Genomic DNA, 20,582 nt, shown 5'->3' on the forward strand with positions numbered 1-20,582 from the left:
TAATGGGTACACCCTGTATAAGATAAAATTGATAATAATATATTATATTTAAAAAAAAACATTTATTTAAAAATCCTAAAATAAAAATGTATTGGTCAGCTAACTTTTGTACGATGAAATAAATAATATGCCATTGATAAGGGAAATTCAAAGAATGTATGAATGATGAGTATTTTTCTCTATATAAATGGATTTGGTATTAAACTCAAAGAGAACAAATTTGATAATGTAGAAATAATCGGATCAAATCGTCTTTTATAAAAATATACAATATATGTGCGGTGAAAAAACAATATAATATTTTAAAATAATATGAACAGTTATATAGGTAGTATGATTACTATATTTACTATTATATAATATAGTGTGTTTGAACTTTTGAAGTAGGTACTTTAAAGTAAGTAAGTTTACAATATACATATACATCCTTCATAGTATTTTGTTATAGTAGATTTACTTTTTCTCATTCAAATCCACAGCTCGATGTTCTGAAACGATACATTCGTTTCGTATCTCTCTACGAAACATAATAATACATTAAATTTGAGGTATATTACCATACAATCGTTTGTAGTGACTTTGTCCATTTATAGGATTAACAAAAACCGATTAAAAAAAAAAAAAGATAATAATAATAAAAAAAAAAATCGAACAAACGAATAGTACGAAATAATAGCGGTTTAACTATCATTTTCCAAGGGGAATCGCAAAGACGATCGACCGCGTCCCAGCGGCCGGTTTTTTTTTCGTGCGTCTCCCGAGGGACAAACACGACGGCCGATCATGGACCTTCGCGTCGCGAGAAACGTTATAATTTTAGTATCGCGCTGATCGTAAATCGAAAACGAATAGGGGAAAAAAATATCGACGGCTTGTGTCTATAGGGATAATACAACGGTTCGGCGCCAGTGGTACAGCGAATGACGAACCCGACCTAACGAAGGTACACCCACTTTTTGTTTTCTCTTTTCGTTAATGATTGTTTCAACATACATCACACAACATTTTCCAATATATATATTTTATACGCTACGAGTAAAATTGCAGTAGTTAATAAAATATACTGATTCAGACGATAAACGTGTATTGGCGTATTGCATATAACATAGTATGGAAATGGTTTGTTCAACTTATTTTCAGTGGTAGGCACGATGTGAAAAATGTTTATGACGCTAACTAAATACATGATACCATTAATCTAATAATAATATAATATTGTAATTAAAAAATCAGTCGCGCATAATGCATACTAATGTAATAAATTCAAAACAAGCAGATATGTGTATTTTTATATTTTATTGTGATAAATATAGGTGACTATATATTCTGGTATTATACGTTGCAGGTACATATTATTATAATCGATTTCATTAAAACAGAATTAACTAAATATATCAAAAATCGTGCATGAGATCATATATTATAAATTTCAAAACAGTATACGCACTGATATTCTATAAATTTATGTTACACTTTACTTCATTTAAAACGAAGAGCATTTATTAACACTGTACATTTTTTATAAATTTAAAACGATCATAACATAGGTAATTACTTCGAAATGTTAACATCTAAAAAGTTGTACGTGAGATATCGTATCGTAAAACATTGTCTTTATATTTCTATGTGAATTTAATTTTTTTTCGAAGTAGATGAGTTTCTTCTAAAGGGATAAATTATTTTTATTTCGTTGTTATTTTTATAAACTATAGAGGTACTCAGAAAAATAATAACCTTAATTTAAATTTTTAGCCTGTGCACTGCATTCAATTTATTTTTCTGCTGAGTTTCATCAACAATTTCAGTCCTCGCATGTCATATAAGGGCAGTCCTGAGAGTTACGACCACCTGCAGAGGTTAGGTTAGGACGGTTAGATGCATAACCTGCAGAGGTGCATAACCATGTTATAATACTAAAACTGTAATAATTATTATAATGCCACGCATAATATTATAATAGATTGTTATAGGTACTAACCTCGCGGTACGGAACGGTTTCAAACGTTTCGGTCGCACCGCGGTCAGTGGCGATGGCGGCCGCGTAATCGCTGTCGGCTTGTCTGATTATCACGCACGGCGATGGGTGTTGCAGGGGTTGCAGTGGTGTAACGTCTTCACCGCAGTAATCGCGACCGTCACTGCCGTCGTTAAAAAAAATTATCTCGTTGTCGATTATGGCGGCACTGGTGTCAATACCGCAGCAACCGCAACCGTGAACGCGGTCCACCGATCCCCACGGCGGACGAGGGGGACGGGTCGGGGAATCCGGCAGAGTGTCGCGACCGCCGGCGACCGCGGTCAACCGGTACTTGACCCGGCGGTTGTCGGCCGTCAGACGGTCGAACTGTCGAACGCATTTCTGCAGAAAGCTTTTGGCCGCCACGCACGGTTCCGGTGGATCGCTTTCCGCCCAAAAATGGTCCGACAGCTCCCACTGGCTGATCGCGTTCCGTTTCATCGGCCCTCGTTCATCGCACCCCCATCGTGACCGGACATCGGAAGTCGTCGACTGACTATTATTGTTTACGCCGATCTCTCGTTCTCTATATTCGTAGTGTCATAATATTTCATTCTGTATCTCCTCGTACTATGCAGACATCTACTTAAATTACGTGCACGGTTTTGCGTAGAACTCGAATACCGGAACTGCGCCGAGACGCTTTGTTATGATCGCGTAGGTAGGTATAATATTATTATTTATTATATATAGTGGCGTCGTTCTGACTAGAAAGAAATTCCGTTCAGGTCGCCACCGGCGCGAGATATACATAACAATACTTTGATGTTATATTTTTGTTATTAATATATTATATACACTCGTGGAGCACATTCGGTGTTGTAAAAACGTTTTAAAACCAAATCAAACGACCGTGACGCGACACGGTAGCCGTTATATATTATTATACGCGTTTCCTTCCAGTTTATCTGTCATAATATATATATATATATATCATAGATGTAGCTGCTGTTATCTGTGCTGAGTGGTTTCGCTTTCACTTTGGCCAGTTAACAAATTGCGAAAATCTTTACCCCGAAAGGTTTCTTCCTCCCGGTACACCCGATTATCGTTATGTGGCAAAACATTCGAGTTCCAATACGAACGACACTCGTCGAAATTGTTGCGAAAAGTATAGTACTCTGATGTGGCTTACACAGTAAGTTTATCTACGAAAGTATAAATAACATCATTTTGAATAATACCAATAATATATTATGACTATGTAGTTTAGTGAGTGTAGAAAACGGCGGCGATGATACTGTTTCAGAAATATTTTATACGATTCAAATAAAATTTTAAACTGTTTAAACAATATTATAAAATTATAAAATTAATAAGCTGGTATGTTTTTCTTGTGAACAAAAAACACACACAGTTATTTCAAAAAAATACGATAAGTAGGTCAAAATGTGATTTCATAATGAAAATCAATTTTATTAATATTATAACGTTCAGTTAAAATGTCATTTCTTGTACTCAACAATGGTTAAAAAAGAAATACGTTCTATATATCTATACATAGATTGAAAGTCGTAACCACTCGTGGAATTTGAGTTGAAGTGTTCATTATTAAATTTATATTTATTGAGCATATTTTATATTTTCGAGTGGCTATATTCAAGATATATGTATGTATAGAAAATAAGTCTAATTTATTAACCGTCAATAACAAAAACGGGGTTTTCCACGACTATGTATGTGTTTGAGTGATATTTCATTTTAACAAATAACATACAAACGTTGATTCGAACATACAAATATAGTGATAACTGATAACTAAAGCAGTGAAGAATTATTTGATAACACAATTAGAATTGCATTTGAAATTTTCAAATAAAATAGAGGGAATGAAAGATATTTCCGTAACATTGAACTTTTTAATATGAATAAATATGTAATATGGTTATCTCGGTTATCTTTATTGAAAATACAATTTATCAATTAACCGGCCTGTTTCCCTAGACTCGAATATAGTACATATCGTTTATTATGAATTTATGACGTATAGCAGATAGTTAATTTCGATGTAATTTTTATAATGTAATATAACGGAGGAAATTATTATATAATGTTACAAAATCGATACATAATATATTATTATATCGTACGACTTAGACACTCCTTCTATATTATAGCGGTGAGTACATGTGTCCTGCAGCGTATCCGACAGACCGTTAAAGTAATGATAATATTAAAATAACAGCACGCACCAATATAATACAATATTATGGAAAGACGACGAGAACATTAACCAGATGAATCGAATGGTATTACAATATTAATTATTATTGTGCATAGGTATCACGTGTCACAATGATATTATTATAATAATTAAATTATCTACGTCGCAAACGAGAGCCGTCTGCGCGCCTGACCACCTCGTCGGTCGTCGTCGCCGCCGTGTGCAGAGGAATCGGAAAAACGCGAAACGTGAATCGATCGTTTCGACAAATATTATTATTCAACATAAATATTACCATAATTTGTAATAAGTTGAAAGTTTGAAACCATATCGGTTTGCCAGACTCTACTACGACTGTCGTTCTAGGACCCAGGGTTGATAATAGGTATTATTACTAATTGATGTTATATGCGCCTACCGATATTCCGTTTATAAAAACAATACGTCTCGTTGTCACGATTCAATTATTTCAAACGTTATCGACCGACGCGCGTCAAAGTCGAGTTCGGAACATCTATCGTAGGTTAGATATTAATAATAATAATAATATGCACAGGTACATTATTTTGAAGTGATCGAATAACGTGATTACGCGCTAGCGTGTTTCGAGTACCGTACTGGAAAACCTCGATTTTACCTAAATAATTTAATTACGTTATAGTTGTACGGAATAATATTATGATGATGATAGTGATATAGATGCGCACAACTCGACGGCGGCGAATGCACTAGATCGTCGTTACCGAGCTCGGTTGTTACAATATTAATATTGTTGTAACCGTATTATAACCGATGATGATGCCGTCATCGTTTCGATCCTCGTCACATGTAGGTACAATATTATTTCCGGAACAACTACAAACGCGCACTAAAAACGAAGCGACTCGCCGCCGCTACCCCGGGGGAGTAGGTAGTTAAATAATATTAGTAGGTATACGTATGTCGGAGAAGGCGTGCCGAACAATGTTTAAAAATTATTATTTTTTTTTCAAGATTTTATCGCTTAAAACCGTAGTATTTTTTCGGTCGATGTTTAAAATAATATAACACAAAAACGTCACATATTTTCACAAGTCCGACACGCGTGGAGGTATATTTCTATATATTTTAATGTTATGTACCTATACTAACTGTATTACGTATACTATCGAAACGCGGACCGCAAACTCGTACGTGCGCACGTACGTGTGGTTTTCGGACAACTATATAATAATACACCATTATGCGCGTATATACGGTAAAGTACATCGAACCGTGTAATAATTGTTATCATTATCAAACAACGGGCACACACACACACCAATGTGCGCCCGATGGGTCGGCAGACGGTTGTACGCTTGATATTATGTACCTATATGTATAATGATGGTGCAGTAGGTACGTACATTGTAATATATAATATGGATATAATAATAATATGTGTATTATGAACATGCGTGTGTACGTGGGTGCACACCTGTTAATGAACGCGATTCTTCAGTATGAACAACCACACCAACGGGAAATCGTCCAAGGGTCTTTGGGCGGAATGGCATAGTGGTGGGGAGAGGAGGGAGAGGGGATGACGAACCCGCATGTCGCTGATGTGGCGGTGGCGGCGGCGGCAGTCAAGGTACGCTGAGCGTGAACGATTAAAAAAATAAAAAACCACTAACATTACAATTAATGTTTTAAAATTCAATATCGTCCAAATACATTACAATATTATGTGTAAAGCAATATTGTAGTAATAATAGGTGACAATTTACTATAAACAAGTCAAAAAGCATAATATTTGTAATGTAGGCCAGTGAATCAAATGTGCTGAGGCAGCTAAATTGTAAACTAGATATATGGCAAAATAGAAATAAGAGACGAGGAGAGTCGTAGTACGCGAGTACTACGACATTCGTTGGATTGTTTCGATCTGTTTGTGTGTATGATTTTAAAAGTGTTTGTTTTAAAAAGTATTTAATAAAGGGTTTTTAAACTCGTTGGATTGATTATTTATATTTGGTGTCACCTTGTACATTTGAGTCTGATCTGAAACCGATTAATTCATGGTTCTTTAGTCAGATAATTAGAATTAGAAGTATACAACTAAAAAGTGCGTATATGACACAATTCTGCACATAACGAGCTGTCGTACTGTGCGAATTGCTCTAAATAATTACAGTTGTCATATCGATCTCATCGTCGAAACGACATAATAATATAATATAATATACATTTAGTGTAATAAAACCCATCATGAGCCACACGAGATTAGCATTCGTCATTCGAATAAATCCAACAAATTTGGTAGAGGGCTATAATTAGAGATTATTAAAAACTATTTTTAAAGTTAAATACAAATATTAATTTCGAAGCTAGGCGATTTTCAATTTGAGTGATACCTTGATACTATATATTTGTAGTTCAGCGCAAACGTTTAAGCGTAAAAAAAAAATTTACATCTCTTCTATTGCACTGCAACTGTGAAAAAATTGCTGTAAAATTAAAAACTGTAGAGCGTCTAAAATAAATAACCAACAAACTTTGGAAGGTGTTTAACATTTCTAATAAAGCGATAAACGTTGTTGATTCTCTAAAAAAGTTAAAAACACTCTCGCGTGACTGCTAAAAAAAATGTTAACGTCTAAATTAAAGACCAAAGAATTTTGAAAATTGCAATGATTAATAGTTATATTGCCATATAAACAAGAGTCATTAAAATAATAATATCTTAAAGGGTAGCATATTAAAAATCAACTACGAAAATAACTTAGCGACAATTAAAATATGTCTACGCAAAAATGCAATTATAATTATTAATGCTTGAAACACGTTTAATTTATAATATTATTATATATGTCATTTACTTCTAGTGACGAATACAATCCATTTTGAAAGTTACACCTTTGGACATTGGTACACACATTTAATATAAATGGGAGCCGGGAGCTGAAATTTTGTAAATCAAATATACATTGCAACATATTATACTATAATTTAGCCAAATTCTGTACATACCTATATACATATCTATATAAACATTAAATTATAAACATGATATATAACCTCATACAGGATAACGCGACCTACACACGATTACAATATTATGAGTTCACAATGTTTGAGTAATGTCTGCCTTCTGCGAGGAGAACCGTGTAGAATATTATGAATTATAATAAACATAGATAATATTAAATGTCACGACCCCGCGTGCATTTTTTTCATTAAACTGTTATTAATTGCATCTGCAGCGGGCTTAATATTTTAGCTGCACCTATACCTATATTTAAACGTGTTTACTGAGATGATTTACATATATTTACTTTTATCCATTCCTTAAATGTTTATAATATACATATATACAGTTACAAATACAACATATATATATATATAACTATTTTAATTATGAAATGACTATAATGTATATATATATATATATAATATTCAAAAACTGATTTAATGGGACTGCTAAATCTCGATTGTGTTGATATTTTCAGAAAATACCAAGCATAAATAATTCAACTAATCTTTCTACACCACGGTTTCTCAAAGGTATATACAAGTAGGTACTTACCTACCTGATGAATAATAATATATTATTATGATGTACGTGTTCTAGTTAAAACGTTTTGATACTTCTACGTTTAACTTTCATATGGGAAGTCCAAAACATTTATTTTTTTAATAATTATTAAAAACATTTTAATATTATATGCATGATATGGTAGACTGCAGTAGTACACTGCACGTTATATAGTAAGTATCAGATGGCGGCTATATAGATTAATAACGACGTAGAAAATAAATACGTTAATTTTAGATTGAGTTTTATATGCGAATAGCACAAAATACTTTTAATTAGTTCATACGAGTAATTCAATACTTATATTTTGGAAATCAGATAATAGTAAATAAAAATAACAATAAAATATATTGTTACCATTAATGTTATACAATAATTGTTTAGAATGTTAAGATATTGTATTATGTAGATGGCGTAAATAATAGTGCTTATAATTATAAGTAATAATAATTAACAATGCACATCGCATATCCATAATTTTATTATATTTCGTATATTTTGTTTTAGTATATATTTTACCATAGGTATTATAATATATTTACATCTGTTCTCATTTTACTTAAATACTATTACAAAATACTTAAGAGGACGTGATACCCGCCTGTGTTGTCTCCATCTTATAGGTACAAGTATGTTACATACCAAATTTTACGTTCAGCAGAACACGTGTAGCTCTGTTAGTTTAAAATCTAGAGTGAATTGACATCTAATACAATTTTAAGGTAAGATTATTATCTAGACAACTTCGTAGGCTTTTTTATCATATTATAATTTTGAAGCTAGTTATGAGTTTTATAAAATTGTAAACAGTATATACATCATAAGATATCTCTTAAGTATGCATAATGCTCGACATTAGATGAGACAATAACACAAAACCATGATGCATCGTCTAAAAAAGTTAAAGCGCTAACAATCGAACATTTGCTATACTTTGACTTTATCATGAGATAGTTAATTAGAAATCGTAATTTATATTTTAATAACATTACCAGTTTGTAATCGATCATATCTAATCAATCAGTATACCAAATTTGAGGAATCTACAAAACCTTTGATCGGACCTCAGTTCCTCACAATAAGTTTTCCCATCAATTTCATTAAAGCGTATTATTACAGTGTTCCACTGTATACCTACTATGAGATATAACGGACATTATCTCTTGCATAATGATCTTTACTTATCGACTGTTGACAAACTTACTAAAATATGGCACATAACAAAAAAATACTTGCCAAATTAATCATCCATCCAAACCTTCCGATCCGAAACTTATGCTCCTCAACAATATACCTATATCAATATTAATCGCTGTCTAAGACTTGTTGATTTAGAAAAACTACTTATCAAAGGTACATTTTAAGAATGCTGTATAGCAGTTTAATGTTTAGAAAACGAGTTATCGTCTATAAATCTCTCGTCTCTCTCCCCAAGTAAGCGTCGTCAAATAGAATAGCATTCGTTGTAGAATCTCTGTTATAGTTATAAATAAAATAATATTGGTAGTTTTATATAAACGACCTATATTATGATATCAATTTCATGAGGCAAACTTTAATATAATATATAATAATTATATACACGTTGGTAAAACAATGAATATTGAAAGTCATTATCCAATAATGCGTATACCAACATCCTACATAGAAAGATGGTATTTAAAAAAATTAGAACAGTTAAGAATACAGAAATGAATTCAATGGATAATGACGTTATCAAGAATAATTTATTTGCAAAATATTACAAATGTTTTAAATGCTTATTATACATTATAGATTTAAGTATTAATCGTCTCAAATAATAAATAACTGATGGAATACTGAAACTAAATCGTTGTATAATTATATAGGTAGTAAATTCTCTTTATTTCTCAGTATATTTCCATTATATAACAAAGACAATACTCCGAAGAAACAGTCGTGATTAAGGCTAAATAGTAACTCAAATTATTGCTGTCAATGGCTAATAACTCGGAATTAAATTTATATTTGGCGAATAAAAGACAATACTATACTGCCACTAAACAAATGAAAAATAAAATAATGCACAAATTAAGTTTTCGAAGAAAATACATAGTTAATGAATGTATAACGCAATCAAAATGATAAAAGTTAAATACCGACTGTATTTATTTAAGTAATTCAATAATAATATCAAACGGATTATTTACACAAATATAATAATTAATAGGTACAGGTAATCAAAGAGAGCACACATAATAATTTAATAAGCAAAGAACATGTTTCAACATATTTTTTAACGGGAGGTATTAGGTCAGGTTAGCTATTTTAATATGGCGAGATTAACGGTTAAGGTTGTTGCATTATTTTATAATAATAATAAAGACAATAATAATAGAGGTCTTAGAAAAGTATAATAATAATGTTGAAAAACATTAAATATAGCACAAACTTACAATGTCCCATTCAGGTCCGAGCAAAAATTGTATTTTACAAACGATTTCTTATCATTTGATATTTTAATTAAAAAAAAATATACCATGGCCCAAATACTGTACCCGATCTCTGATTAAAAGAATCAGTATAATGTATTGCTCATGTGCTATAACAATATGCGTATTAGTGATGAAATGTTTATTATTTGTACTACACTTACTCGATGGCATTTTTTAATATTGGTCGTCAGCTTATATAGGTACTATTTTATTTTATACAATTTGTGAACAACATAAAAATAAAAAACAATTTTCTCTCTACGAAATGTTTTAATAATATATGTATTATAGATTTGTGGCTACAATAATAGCACATAGGGACTGCTTTTTAACATATACGATTTACCATTTTAATTGTTTTCATAATTAAATAATATAGGTACACCTAACGATTGGGCCCATATAGAACTATTAGTACGCACATTTTTTACGTGTGTTTGATTATGTTAATCACAAAACTGTTACCAGCTTACATGATTATGCGGTTGCAGCAATTAAAACATTTAATTCACGGTTGATCGATCATGGACCTGCGAAAGTTGAACGCGCAGATTAATTTATGCTCGTTTGTTTATGCTCACATATCAAATTGAAAATAACCATTATTACATTCAACTTCGACCCACTCTCCTACGCAAAAGGGTACCTTTTCTGTACTATTTATAAAATACCCGTTCCTTTATGATAATATTATAATAATATATTATATTTTCCAAGGGTTAATTGTTGTCATTATATCATTTATATCTATAGATATAACTTACTATTATTGGTTGGTTTAGTCAAACGAGATTTTCTTTGGAACTCGCTGTACTACATATATTATACTATGATAGTTAATTAAAGATTATTGAAGACGATTTATTATTGTAGGTATGGTTTTGTGGTAGACAAATATTTTGATCATTAAATCAACAAGGAGGCTCATAATAATAAAATGTCATCTTTATATATGCTTTTAAAACGTTAAAAAGTGCTGTTTTATAAAACCTATTAATTCCGTGTAACTAAACCATCGGCTTATAATATACATTAATATTATTTTTAAGTAGACCAGCAATAAAACAACTTTAAGCTAAGAGAATGCATTTATTTTTTGATATTTGTCAATTTTCATTTTATTCACAATAACCATATTTTATTCGTATGACGGCAAATAAAACTTCAGTTTTGTTAGTTATGTTATAGGATGTGTAAATGTTCGGAATTCTCATTATTTTATGATAATTTAGCTTATTTACTTATATTAATGGCAAAACTTTTGGTATAAAATAAAATGCAACATTTTGATGGGTACGTATATTTTTTTTATACTAATTTGATTTTAGTTTCACATAAATTATAATAATTTAAGTTTGAAAATGTATGAGAAAACGTGAGTTACGATTTTAATGTTTTGTAAAAGCTACAATATTCATTTTAAATGTTGCATATTATACAGGTCTATTTATTATACATTGATATTCACACATTAACCATAATAAATACAAAAACCATCTAATCTTTAAAGTTTAAACATCAATAAAAAAAAAGGCACGCACTGTATATATGAACATACAAACTACATTGGTAGATGGGGGCTACACAAGGGACTAGATCCTGCTGCTTCTGACTGAACGTAAGAAACATCCTTTATGCCTTATTCTTAAAAAAGTGAGCTGATTTTCTCAGGCTATATAGCGTATAAGTAAAATAATTCCTACTCCATTAAAAATAAATGAAAAATTGTCATCGAATTGTTATAATTTTAGATTGATTAGTACATATTTTTAATAACTATAATGGTATATAATATTATTTTTTAATTTGATATACAACTGTAAATAATAATTAGAAATTGTGCGCCTTCCCTGTTTCCATTCACGAACAACATTCAATAAAATTATATTTTATGTTTAGGCTTTAATGAAACTATTATATGGAATGAAGTCAAAAGGAAAATGTAATTAATGTTTTTATTACATTGTTGATATTAAAAAAAAACCCATAATTAGTTTTCAAGCGAAATGAGGAAAAAAGTAATCCAGCTATTGAATGAATAAGTTATTTCATTACCTAATGTTCTGTTGTACGGACTACAGGACAATACTGTGTGGAACGCTTAAAATAAAACACGAATAATTGCAGACCGCTTGCCATTTTGCGTCACTAATCCCGGTCTGGCTGCTGTTTTCCTATACGTATATTTTTTTATTTTATAGGGTTTAATCACGCAATTAGGTTATAATGCATAGTCTTGAAACCATGTTACTAATTTCGATATTATCGGGTTAAAGTTATTTATAATACTATTTAAGACCCAATTCGCGATAAGTCTACGTGTACGTGTCTTTTCTAAGGCTTGAGCGTGGTGGATAATGGTCATAAAACACGCGTGTTGCAATTTTAAGTCAGTAAATGTCCTCTCAAATCAGATAAGTAAAGCTATTTATTAAGTTAAAGAATCCAGCGACCATTATCCTCGACAACACTCACGATGTCCAATTTGTTTTTTGAAATGAGACACTGTGTACATATTATATAGTGCATTGACACACAAAAATGAAGTTTAGTTTTGTGATGTAGACACTCATTAAGAGAGGATTTTTTGAAATCCAACCTTTACGGGGGTTAAAAAGGGCAAAAATGAAAAAAAAATCACCTGGCTGGAACCGCTGAAGCTACGAGTATGAGATTTAGACAAAAGATCATTTTATGATTCAAAATAACTCTAAGAAAGGATTTTTCAAAGTTCACCCCTTACATGGATTTAAAGGGTTATATAATACATATGAAGAAAATTAGTCCATTTTCATCTCTGTAACTACTTAACCGACCTAATTTTTTTTCCACTGGTAAGCTACACTATCACATGGATTTATAGACTATATTTAATTTTGATAGGTAGGCCTTTATATTTTTATTGCAAATTTGAGATTTTTTTATAAAGATAATAGATATAATAATAATAAATATCAACGTATTTTTGTTTATTATAAGGTTGCTATTGGTTATACTGTTTAGTATGGATGAAAAAGAAATTAGCAATTTGTTATTAAGTACCAATTTTAAAAATTGTTTTACCTTTACAAAATTTGGTGTCGTGACCGGCTTATATAATATTAAAAAAAAAAAAAAAATGTATCACTACAACTCTGAACCTTGTTACTTATAACTATAACTATTAACTATTATGTAAATATGTTAGGATTAAAATCTTAAATTTATATTCATGTTGAAGTACCTCTGATGGGAGGCCTCTTCTCATAGCCTATTCTGTCTGTTCAGTACTATTTTTTTTATCAATTAAGCTCATTGTTCTACTTTTGTAACAGATAGCATAATATAGAATTTTGTTAAAAAAAAAACCTTTACAAAGCTAAAAATACGAGAAAATATTAACATAGAATATAATTTAATCCTGTATTTTATAACAATAATGATTGTGTTAACAATGTTTAGTGGAGATTAAGAAAGGGTAAATCAATAGGAATTTGTCACGGGAAGTTTTGAACACAAATTTTGAATCATGTAGAGTTAGTATTTTTAACGGGCAACGAAGTGCAAAGAGATCAATATATATAGCCATATAGACTTATAAGCATACTACCTGTGCAGTACATTTTCAATGTTTGATTATGATAAAGTATAATATTAACACAAAAGTTACTCCCACACGATCAACGCACAATTAATAATTATACAAAAATAAATATACCACAAAATTATATATTTATAGTTTCAAAGAGACATCAATGCGTGCTTTGTTTCTGCGACGTCCTATATTATGTATATTATAATGTTCGTACCTAATGAAATAATAATACTTAAGGAGCCGTACCTTTTGGAGTTCGCTGAGTATCAGCGTGGGCTGCGCGGTGGACATTGTGACTTGAGTTCCAGTCATGCCATTAACATCTCGACACTGTTGGCCTGAATCTGAAAACAATTTCTGTCATTAAATCTCGTAAACGTGAAAAACGCGTATTTCTACAATTAAAAAAAGAAAAAAACCGAGTACAAAACGATTCAAAGAGCGCAATCAAGACAGTAATATAATATTATAAAAGATTAAAACGCCAAGTACCTATAATATATATATATATATATTATATAATATACCAAACGTATATATTATATTCACTTGGTACATCGTAAGATACGCAATAGCGTTGATATCAGGGACGCCTATATTATATATAAACTACAACACAAAGGATGTCTAATTCTATCCTTTTTTAATATCAGTGAAACTGTCGGGGTGTAATATTATTTTATTCTACCCGAAACGCCTCTCTGCAGAATTGTCAATAAACTGTTAAGCCCATAGACAGTTGGACATTTCGGTATTTCACATTACAAGTTGCTGGGCTGTAATTTATTTACATACAAAATTTGAGTTGCAAATTATTTTTACAAAACTTGTTTTCCATATTATTATTATTATTATATAGGATCCCTCCTTTCAAACTGTCATATTATGAAACAGAAATTCCAACTTTTTTGTGTCGAAATATGCATTATTATTATTATAACACGAGAAAAAAATGTATTGCAATCGTCGAGATCTAATCTAAATGTATTTTAAATTAATAAATTAAGTTAAAATTTTACATAAGTAGAGATTATGTCTTAATTTAATAGCACATACAAATAAATTAAAATCTTTAAAACCAATAATTTGTATTTAATTGAAAAAATGTAAAAATATAATACTTATGTTAAAGTTAATAACCTAAGTAGTTGATAATATGCTTAACAAACAGAAAAAAAAAATATATTATATAGAATATCTTATAATATATTATATGTTCAATGTTCAATTGTTTTGTTTGAATTTGTAAGCAATATAGGTATATTTTTTTTTTAAGTAAATAATTTTATGGGTTTTAAATTTATAATTTTTAAGCAGAAATTATGCCATGGCTAAAAATAATAAATTTATCAAAGCCATTAATGTTGTTTGTTAATGAATAATGGTGGAACACTGAGATAAATATTATTGAAACTTAAACAAGGTAAGAAGATAAATATTTTTCGACATTAAAAGTTCATAAAAACTTTAATATGTAGTTCTTCGAAATAAACTGCTTCATAGAAAATGTAAATCTATTAAAACATTAGATGCATGTGTATGTAGATATTATTCATATATTTAAATATTGTTGAGCCATTTCAACCCATTTTCTTTCTATCATACTCATAGAAATAATAAAGGTTGAATAAAGTATATATTGTAAAAACATATATTTCATGAATAATTTTATTACTTACTGACACCATATAATATTATATAAAATCAATAAAGTTTATTTAGTGACGGTATATATAAATAAGTTTGTATAACATACGTACAAAAAAAAAAAAAAATACTAAAACAATTAATTTTGTTATGAAATATACATATTTGTTTTCATGAACAATGTTTTCGATGAAAGATAATATCATTAGACGTCATAAAATTCTAAAATTCATGCTTTTATGATCGAATTTAACTGTTATTATTTTTTATTTTATCTTTTTGTAGCAAAACGAGAAAATTTTATTTTTGTCGGAAAAAGGAAACTGTCTAGTTAGTAGTTAAGGAATAAGAGTGTATTATCATATTAATCAGAGTAATGTATATACATATCGATATCATTTTTTCATAATTTATAGGTAAATAAATACAGTGTATATATTTTGAAAATAGTATCGAACTAAAGTCATTGAACAAATCATGTGGTGAAGGGCGATACAATTGATTCGACTGTGAAACAAAAAAACTTTCTTCTGATTAAGAAAAAAAGTTTGTCAATCATCGGGAAACCAAAAAAGGGTTATGTTAAAATTTTGTAATATTTTACTGCATCGTAAAACAATGATTACAAATAATTTCTTGAAAATACTTCTATGAGTTACGAGTAAACACAATAGAATAAATAATAAATGATATTTTTATCTTTGTTAGTATTTACGACCAAGGATAATACGTATTAAAATACGGAAATTATTTTGTACTAAAAAACAACTTTATGTCTTATCATTATATTATTATATCTATATACAATGTAAAAATAATTTCTAACGTAGAAAACTTGATGTTTATGATAAAGTGCGATGCTCTCTATATGTTTGGAAACCTACACTTAAATCGAATGAGGTAAGCTCTTGTATCAATATAATTCAATTGAAATAAAACGAATTTTTATCGCATCACGTCCTATAACAGCCGCTGATTATAGCGCTCTCGAGTGCATTTTATCAAACATACAGGCAAGCCAGACTGTTATAGGGACGAAAAATAAATTTGAAATAGTATTTACAATAAAACACATTGGAAGGTGTATTTACGGGTGTTGCCGTCTGCTCGAATCGCGATCGAAAAGGAAAAAAATAAAACAAACGCCTCCGCACAACGATTGTGTGTCAACGCACTGATTTATGCGTTATTGCAAAATGTCAAAGATCATCTACACTACATACCTACATATATTATATTGCTATGAGTTTTAAACGGAATTTTCGATCTTGTGAAACAAACGTTCGTCGTTATTGTGGTGTACAGCTACCTAATTCCATCTTGAATTTTTTCGGGTTTTTGTTTTATTATAATCTTCTATACTGCACCGTTGCATCGAGATTATGTTTCGTATCCGACGTTTTCAAAAAACCACCGAAATATAACTTTTTATCGTAATTACACCTCGCTATACGAGATACATGTTATTGTATATAGTATCAAAACATATAACAATGGGCCGAGTATTGTATTGGAACAATTCCCTGCAGCTGTTACCTACCATGGACTCCGTCGGGCGGACACCGAAATAAAGAATATATGGAAGGGTATACACGGTACCGGTGCATATATATATATATAAGTGTCGTTATTTTCATATTATTATGATTATAATCGTCTGTTACACCTAATTTTGATTTTTTCCCTCTTCATTTGATCGAAATAGTATCGTTTTATTAATCATAGTTACTATTTAAATTTAACAAGATTTATGACTAATAATGATATATTACATGAGACATTCAGGCATTAAAATGTAATTTTTTTTCAAACATATCAAACTATATTTCCTAGTAGGTATAATACGTAGTATAATATTATGAAAATTATTATCAACATTTCAACGAATAAACATTAAATGAGGAAAATTTCACAGACGCCAAACTCAATAACCCGTGTTTTATAAACGAAAAACAAAAATAAATATAATTTGATATCGATGAGAGAATAAAATATTAAATGCAGGGTATGAAATTATTAATATCAAATATTATAACAGTAAACAATTTTCGCAAAACTTTTACTTAAAAATAATAAGAATGTCCTAAATATTATAACTGCAAAACAACTTTATTATTAAGTAAGGTACTTTTTATAAAATTATTTTTGAAATACAAAATACCTTTTTAGAAGTTTTATTCGAATGAGCATTGTGGATATATAATATATATATAGCATGAGTGTTGAATGCAATTACAGTTCAAAAGAAAAATGAATAGAATTATGGCAAAAAGTTCGAAAAATCAAATGATGTTCTCGTTTTATTTCGAAAATAAATAATTTTTTTTTATACAACGAGAATTTGAAAAATAAATGAAAATCAGATTTTAAATTAAAAACAGACATAATTCAAATGAATTTACGAAAACTTTTACGCAGCTATACAATATAATAAGCCTCGGGGCTGTAAAAACTAGAAAGTAAAAGCCGATAAAAGAAAGAAACAGCGGTCAAAAAAACGCATACACTAATACTCACACAAATGTACTTGAGAAATTTCTCCCTTTCGATTTCGGAATAATTGCCGGTTTGGCGAGGCTGGCACACCGCGGCGGCGGCGGCGGCTGCGTGGATACACTCACGAACATTAATAAACAAGGTTAGTAGGCTCGGGCAGCGACGAGAGAGCAGCAGCAGCGTGCACTTGTGGAACCGGTTTTTTATTTTTTATTTATTATTATTATTTTTTATACTTATCAATAGCAACATTCCTTTCACGAGGAGTGTAAAAATATTAAAAGAATTTCCAGTCGTCGTCGGTCGACTCGCGCCGGCTCTTGGGACATCTCCGAACCGTTATATGCACACGGCTATAGAAGTTGCGGCTTCTGCATAGTAATATGGCGACAGAGCGCTTAATGATTATTAATATAAAAACCACAGAGTGTATATTTGGTACCCTATTTGTGTGATATTATACCATTATATCCGAATCGTTCGAATTCCGTTACATAGGTACCAAATAATATATAAATTTTTTTAGGGTGTTCAAAAACCCGACACGACCTTAACCTTGACAATAGATATCACGAGCACTGCAACAGTTTTTTACGACTTATCGGAGACATAAAAATACATTTATAAAGATGACAACCATCAAAGACTTTTTTTCTCCGTTGATTGAAACCAGGTTGATGCAAAAATTAAATATATTATATACAGAATATACAGAATACGAAGCAATTCTTTTAAATTAAGAACACTGATTTTCCATCCGATTTTTGAGTTTTTTTTTGTATAAAATTATATTGAAGTATGTACCTATTTATAAGTTACAGCAATAGTTTTTTTTTTGTAAAAAAATATTATTATCTTACTCGACTATAATCATAATATTACACTATTTATGTATTGCGTAAAATATATAATAACTATGTGAGTACCACCATTAAAACACGACCGTAAAGAAAAGCGGTCTTGTAAATATTAGGTACAGTAAAATCGTAACTATTCATTTTTTATTTTATACGTACAAATTTGTTTTCGTTTTAACTAAGTTCATTGCTAAATGAAAACAATGCGTTTTGTCATAAACTATTTTAAAAATGAATGAACTCAAACGAATTAATGTTATAAAAGTTATAAATTATAGTATGTATATCGGTACAAGCATAATGTACTGATGTCGTTTGGAAATATTTTCAAGTTTCAAGGGCGCTAAATAACCTAGTCATGAGCAGTACAATCTAATAACGTTGAACCAATTTACCTCAGAGTAATGCCATAATACAAATACAATAATATTATAATATTATATATTAACGTAAGCGGTGATCTAGTACGCCTCTGAACTGCATAATATTATATGGTCACCTATATTGGACCAATAAACGCCGTTTCCATAAAGCCGATATGTAGTCAAATACGAATCGACACAAAACGTTTGTCAGTTAAATGACGATAATTATTATTAGATACCTATTAAACATAGGTATACTATTATATTGTAATACCGCACTTACTAGGAGATAAATCATGTACAATAAAAAAAAAACGTAAAATTTTTTTAAAAATCGATTTTATATGATATAATAATTAGGTAAAGTTTGTGGGGTTACCTTAAAACAGTAAGACATATTATAACAACAGAGTGCTATCGATGTTCCGACGAACTAGAAAATTCAACATTCCAACCAACATAAATGAAGCTTCATGATCAGGTATCGAAAACATCGTAAATATATTAACTTTTCAAAGAAAAACCGATCTGTACAATACAATTTAAACCTTCTGCTAACGATCACCATAATATTAATGTTTGTGGAAATCACACATAATTAACACCAAATTAATTGTATAATTTTAGTTCAAAAAATCACTCATTATGCATTAAACAAAAAACTAATAACCTTTGCTGTTGATGTTTTTAAGTTCAATAAAACAAAAAATAATTAGGTATATAAAATATACAAAAATAAATATGTAATTCTAACGCCTAAAACGAATCAGCTTTTATTTAATACTTTAACACGCTGTACTTAGATGCAAATAATAACAGACATTTCGTATTGAATTGATTACAGTAGTTTTTAATAATTATGTTTTGTAACGTGAAATTTTTTATACATATATATTTTTTTTTGGTCAATGACTAATGTATTTTAATTATTGCTTGTATGTAATTTATACTTAGTTATATAAAACGTATTATTCAAGAACATTGATTTTGTATTGCGAATACGAGGTTAGAATATAGCTTATAAGCAATTAATACACAAAATTTTTATTACAATAATTATAATTTAAAAAAGAAATACAATTTTTTATTGTGACTTGATTTTGGATCAAATATATTAAAAATGTAATAAAATTAACATCTGAAATAAAACATTTAAAAAATACCTAAATAGCAATTAACGATTCATAATTAATTTTATAGCGGAAACTAAGTTTTGGTCATAAATTAACTATGAAGATTGTGACACTGATAATGTAGGATATAATAATGGTAATTATTTCTTATTTTAAACAAATTGATCAAATTATGAATTCGTCAGATAAAAATGGTTAATGTGTATTTTAAATTTAAATTTATGGTATTTGTTTTTACTTGTGTTAGTTTTGTGAAATAAGAATAAATAATTCAAGCAAATAAGATTAATACTTAGAAGCTATAAAATAAATAATAT

At 29.7% G+C, this 20,582-nt stretch overlaps 1 protein-coding gene across 3 annotated transcripts in view; it reads right to left on the minus strand.

Annotated features, from left to right (window-relative positions):
* The window catches only part of Myo10A (unconventional myosin 10A), a 58,604-nt gene that overhangs the window by 28,419 nt on the left and 9,603 nt on the right, over positions 1-20,582 (minus strand). Inside the window, exons 1-2 of one of the 3 annotated variants that reach the window (XM_089218707.1) lie at positions 17,932-17,951; positions 14,014-14,111 (exon numbers count right to left, since the gene is read on the minus strand). In XM_089218707.1, the coding sequence (XP_089074833.1) occupies positions 14,014-14,079 (66 nt within the window). In that variant the 5' untranslated portion in view covers positions 14,080-14,111; positions 17,932-17,951. Of the gene's footprint in view, positions 1-1,978; positions 2,474-14,013; positions 14,112-17,931; positions 17,952-20,582 lie in introns of those variants that run through there. The other 2 variants (XM_089218706.1, XM_089218705.1) reach the window with 2 other exon arrangements.

This window comes from Diuraphis noxia, unplaced genomic scaffold (genome assembly GCF_037042655.1).
Source record: "Diuraphis noxia isolate RWA-SAM2 unplaced genomic scaffold, SU_Dnox_SAM2 contig0002, whole genome shotgun sequence".
NCBI lineage: Eukaryota > Metazoa > Arthropoda > Insecta > Hemiptera > Aphididae > Diuraphis > Diuraphis noxia.